Genomic DNA, 6,000 nt, shown 5'->3' on the forward strand with positions numbered 1-6,000 from the left:
GTCTAACCCCAAAATAGTGGATTGAAGGTGAAGAAGAAATTTTTGAAGCATGGGGCAGAGATGGAAAATTACTGATTTGAAACCCTTTTCCTACATTGGAATCAGATACCAATAAAGAGTAATTGTCATTGTATTGTATCTACCAAAGAAAATGAACAAATAATAATGTTTTTTTTAAGTAGAGAATTGTTGTTTTACAATGTCTCGTAATATGTGGAAATAGTGTAGTGGAAATTAACACTAGTGTGGCAACGAGGATTGATTCTTGTTGAAAAGAAGACGTAGACCTCTTGTTGAAAAGAAGACCTACTCGTCGTTAACTCATGAGAAAAATGTGAAACCAGCCTCGAGGATCCTCGTTTATGTTCCAATATCAAGCTGAGAAGAAGAAAAAAGCGAACATTCTGATTTCTACAATCTTCAAGAAAGACTCGACAGAAAAGTTTGTACCTTTCGTTAAGTCACTGTTGATAACTTCAACACTAAGGTTAAAAAAACGTCTGGAAAGTTTAACACTTTCACCCTTTCATGTGGCGAACAGTGGAAGAGACATTCTAATGTCATACTGGTGGCAGTCATTCATGGAAAATCACCATTAAAACTCTAAAAAAGGTAGCCATAAAGAAATATGTCAATTCATCGCCAACAGAGAACATTGAACGTGGCGGATGTCACTGTTGTCTCGAAGTTCGCAATATCTTCGAAGAATTTTTTTTTTTCGTGAAGAGGAGGTGCGAAATTCATAGAGGACGTCCCAGTCCATCATTGGTTGGAAAAATTCCACACCATTAACCGTCTTTTAGGAAGATGATGCAGTTAACAACGTAATTGGAGAATGTGATGGATTTATCAAATATCTTCTCTATATAAGGAAAGTCAAGAGCGCTGAAATTCACCCACGGACGCCGTTATCTGGAAACTTTCGAGCAGAGCGAAAAAGTGGAAGTGAGAGTTTACAGTTGTCGAGATGTCTTTAGGTGTATCAGGGATTTCCTATGGTGGGATCTGTGCGCAAATAGATCCCAACGCGGAAGTTGTGGGGGTGTCGTTTAGAAGTGTGGGAGGGATCACACTCATTTACCTCAAAAATCTAGAAGAACACTTTTACAGTAGCTCTAAGGGATTCTGTCTCCCCAATGTTTGCGGATGGAGCGGATTCTGCTGCCTGATTTCAGGAATTGAACCTGACTGCATTTATACTTTACCGTGATTACACCCCCATCTCTATCTCCTTCCGCAAAGATCGCAGCACGGAAAACTTCTTGATACACTACTTCTAATTATATGTGTAAAATGTTCTCCCTTTCGAGCCGAAACGGTACACCCACTTCATGAGGAAGGAGGACCGTGGTGGTAACCTACCCTTTTGGTGCGATCTCACTGACACCTACGCTTAGTTAGTTTTTCACCAATTCCGTGAAAATATATATTTTTTCTTGGAACTGATCAGTTTTTAAGCACATATTACCATCATCTAGGTGAAAGAACAGTGCGGTATTCGGGTTCCGATGAAATATGTAGAAGAATTGATCTTTAGCAGAGCTGACGTACGTTTGTAAAAAAAAAAAGATTTGCTCTCTGACTGCCTATTCATGCTCAGCCGAATGATGACGCGCAAATGTTCTAGCTGGGTCTACATAAATGAAGGAAATGAAAGCGACGAATGACTTGAATCTTGAGCTGAGCGGTAGGATTTCTCTAGTTCTTCATCTATCATTCCTGTTACCTTGATCTACGCCTTTGAACCGTGAACTGCTTGCGAGGAAACAGTAGTCAGTCAATCTAAATTACTCTTATACGAGAAATCGAAGTTATGCTTTAGCAAAGGTTGCGTCAACATCTTTGAGTCCTCTGTACACGCTTTATATCATCTTTAACCTTTTGACAAACGAATTTGTTTGAAGCCGTTTTAGGATGAGATTGCTGAGCCATGATTTTCCTTACATTCATTAGTAGACAATTCAAGGCTCATTATGGTTGAACAGGAAAGACATAAGTTTTAAGCAATGGGGGCAGAATGTGGATTCATGTATGCGTACTTGTGAATAAATGTGTGATGTTTGCATTTGCAATCTCTCTGCATATGGCAATATTTATGTACAGTTAATTTAACACTCAATGTTTATATATTCAAGAACACTCATGTGCCATCACCGTTAGCAGCCATTGTAGACGCTGGAAATTCTATCATGTATGGAGACCAACAGAAACCCTCGAAAGACCGCCCGTAAGTCTAGCGCCACAGCTTGGTAAGAGAAAGTGGTTTCGAGTTAGAGAATGACCTCATTTGCCTTGAGGGGAAACTGAGGAGAGAAAGGGGGACTATGGAGGATCTGCGCTTCATCGGCGGCTCATCAAGATTTTCTCGGTAGTACCACGAAGATTGTTTTGAAGACGGGAGCACAAAGATGTTTGCATTTTCGTCACGAAAATCTGAAAAAAAATCACTGATCCAAACGCAGAAGCACGTGCTTCCCATTCGACTTGCCTTCGCCGCTATTCTCGTCGGTTGTGTCCTGCCACTCCATTATTTTCTCACTGGGTGAAAAAAGATTTGAAAGCTCGAAGTATTCCTGTCGCTTGAGTGGTGGTTCTCTTAGTGGGACTCTATCCGATAGCTTGGAACTAGTGGAGGGATATACGTACGAGTCTCGTTTATCACCCCTTTTCAATGGTGGTTCCCTGATCAGCTGCGGGATGGAAAGAGGATCAACACCTGTAATGATAATCATAAGTATCTCTATCATATCTCTATCTCTATCATCTCAAGCAGGTTCTCGACTTACCTCTTTTTGTCACTATTGATTCCAGGACGGGCTCTTTCGAACTCTCCCCTGATCCATTATACTCGATCGATTCTCCAAGCGCATGTCTGCCTGACCGAATATACAACAGTTTTGTGATGTTTATTTGTGAACCTGCTTGTGGGTCTCATTTAACCTCCCTCCTACACCGATTTGGACTGAATTTCACGCAAAGCTACTGTGAGAAAAAGTGCAGATTGTATACTACATTCAGAAATAATCGCCAATTCTTTGGCCACGTCAATTGCATTGGTTTTCATCTACTTCCATTCTAGACGCAGTAGAAAATCACAAACCGAAGTATCTGCATGTGCCGTATGCCAAGCACATCGGGCGAGATTGTGTATTTTATCGGTGACTTTTTTTAAACTTCCTTCTCCGCGCTCAACTAAGTTAGAACATCCTAATTAGGAATATGTCAATCGTGTTGGGCAAAAATATCGACTTTAGGTTGATATATTTCTTTGTTAACACAATTTGAAAAAGAAGAAACAGAAAGCTTCGCCCAGTACTTCGAATGGTGCTTGCAATTGCTTCGAATTCTGCAACTACTAACAAAAGAAAAAGAATGTGTGTGAAACCGAGTTTGATCGATTTTTTAAATTTCTAACAACCTTACTGACACTTTCAGCAAAACATTTCCAGCGCGAATTGGTGATCTTTCTCGTACAGATCTGCAGCTTCGCTTGTTTTGGGTAATAAGCGACTCATTTCCCACCTGTAAGTGGTGAGTTCGGCGGCGAATGTCCGACGAATGATGCCCTGCAAGAAATGCTCAGAAATGCCAGAAGCACTGCCAAGTACATCTGAAAATAAATGTGGACACAATGCTGCAAAACACTGCGAGATAATCGATCAGTGACGATGACGTTTAGATGGACGACCGGTAGAGCGCAGTTTGGAACCTATTTGTTAGCGGAGCAATATGACGCTGTCAGCCGTCCTGCGAAAAACTCGCTTGTCTATGTCTCAGAAAAGAATGAGATATAGATATTCGCCGAATATGGATATTCTTGTGGAATCGAGCAGTGAATGACGTATGCATAGAGTATGGCTAAAATGTTTTCAAAATTGAATCATCAGATTAAAAATCATCACAAAGTATTCCAAGAAACAGAGATCGAAAATGAGCTAGTATTCTCAAATTTCTCCTAGATAATGAGCGTTAAAGAAAGACTAAAAAGAGTGAATTTCCTCCTCGAGGTACAAGTCCCGGCTGCAACAATTGTTAATCAGAGCAAGGAAAATCTTGGTAAATCGAACACCTGAGAAAGGACCTAACGTTCACTGACGAAGAGTAGCACTTTTCACACAACTCTGATGCTCAAAATGAACCGTTGAAGTGGTACACGACTACATCGATGTGAATAGATCCTGTTAATTGTTCAAGCTGCTTTTTTGTCGACGGCTATAATAATAAAATCCGGAACGGGACGCATCAGGTCCACCAGGTGTAATTCGGAGTCCCTAGCATTTGATTTGCTTGTTGACAAGTTATGTGCAAGTTGTGCATTTTGGGTCGCTTGCAAAGGGTTTGCCTATTCCCGTCTGCGTTCCAGTCACTCCAGGAGTGTACACTAATGCTGTGACACGAGGCAAGCGAATCACAAAACACGAACGCCGCTTCCGGCTTTGAGGATTGCTTTCTACAACGTTCAGAAAAAAGTGAAGTTTTCCACGAGACGATGCTGTTCGTGTATTAAGATACTAGATCCTCTACAATCCTAGCTTCAACCGTTTCTTCACTGACTCCTAATCAATATTATCAGCAGAACGGGCTGCTTATACTGCTAAGGAACGTAGATCTCCTGTGTCATGCATGTGCACAATCTTGCGATGCATTTTGATGACATAAATGGTAGTTTTTAAAATTGTTACGGAAAACTGAATTGAATGAGCAGGCGTTTTTTTAGATAGATTGTTGAACCCAACGTGGTTCCGCCCATCTTTCCTTAATTGTAAAAAGGAGTGGGAACCGCTTTAGTTCCTACGAGGCACGTTAGAACGCCCCCTATGCACAGCTTCCGGTCTCCTCATCAGGTTGTTCATTGGTTTCACTTGAAGGGACTGGTGAGAAGATATCGCTCATCTTCAACCGCTCGCATTTGAGTGCGCGTTGCGACCGAAATCGTCGCAAAAAAAACGGTGTGGAAGACGATTTCACGGCAAAGATGAGCGGAACCATCGAGCTGGGTTCCGCAATCTACTACGCAAACTCTACGCTTTCGCTGAGTTTTTGCATCCCGTCAAAATTGGGATATGGTGCCTTCAAAAAAAAAGCAAGTCTCTTCCACTGGCGATGTACCGGAATATGTCAAGAGATATTCGCATGTTCCTAATGATTTCGTGACTTTCACGCGTAGGTAGTGAGAGGAGTATCTTTCTGCAATTTCACACTCCGAACAGATAATAACTGGTGCGCTCGAATTCAGTCGTAATGTGGTGTTTTCGGTAAACCTACACGGCCTGCAGAGCGTGGGACTTTCGCCTAATGGAACTCGGGCTGCAGGTCATTCATGCGTTTGGCTGCAGTCACACTTGCAGTCATGTTCTCCTGAAAACTGTGTTGCCTAGCGTGTAATCGCCTGGCGATAGTTCAGCCGTTTCGCGTGAAATTTTCTCCCGAAGTGAAACTGTTTAGTCTAAAAATCCTGCAATAATGGACAAAGTCCAGTTAAGAGCAAGATCGTTACGCTGATGCGGATTTCTCCTCTACACATCTAATCTGTTTATAGGGGACCAATGATCTAGAGATAGGACATAGTGATTATTTACTATTGTTCTTTTGTTGCGGAAAACAAAAACAAAATAGCTAAGACATCAAAATATTCATACCAGCAATTTCACAGTGGACTTTTCAAAAAAGCACATAAAACGCAAAAAACTGTTAAAGGTATTCGAGCAACTAGCTCATGTAATTAAGCTTAAGCTTATTCATCCATCCATGCTTGAGTGCTGGGTAGCATTCGACATCCGTCTGGGAAAAAGAAGTGTTCAAGATCGACAACCCCTAAGAATCTTGTTCTGATTTTTCAAAATAAAAAAAAATCCTCTATAAATATCGGGATAAATATGCCTCTTTGTAAACCGATAATTGTATCAAATAAATATGTGCATAATTATTCTCTGTACTTAATTACATGCAGTACCTACGATTAATCAGATATACAAACCCAACGTGGACGCGAAGACTGTC

General features: G+C 41.1%; 1 protein-coding gene across 1 annotated transcript; it reads right to left on the reverse strand.

Annotated features, from left to right (window-relative positions):
• Positions 1–2,233: 2,233 nt before the first annotated feature.
• On the reverse strand, positions 2,234–3,610 carry RB195_010526 (uncharacterized protein; the record flags this gene model as incomplete). The annotated part of the gene is made up of 4 exons (XM_013447581.2): positions 2,234–2,433; positions 2,489–2,716; positions 2,787–2,876; positions 3,523–3,610. The coding sequence occupies 4 exons, from the start codon at positions 3,608–3,610 to the stop codon at positions 2,234–2,236; spliced, it is 606 nt and encodes a 201-aa protein (XP_013303035.2).
• Positions 3,611–6,000: the final 2,390 nt, after the last annotated feature.

Source organism: Necator americanus, chromosome III, assembly GCF_031761385.1.
Source record: "Necator americanus strain Aroian chromosome III, whole genome shotgun sequence".
NCBI classification, from domain to species: domain Eukaryota; kingdom Metazoa; phylum Nematoda; class Chromadorea; order Rhabditida; family Ancylostomatidae; genus Necator; species Necator americanus.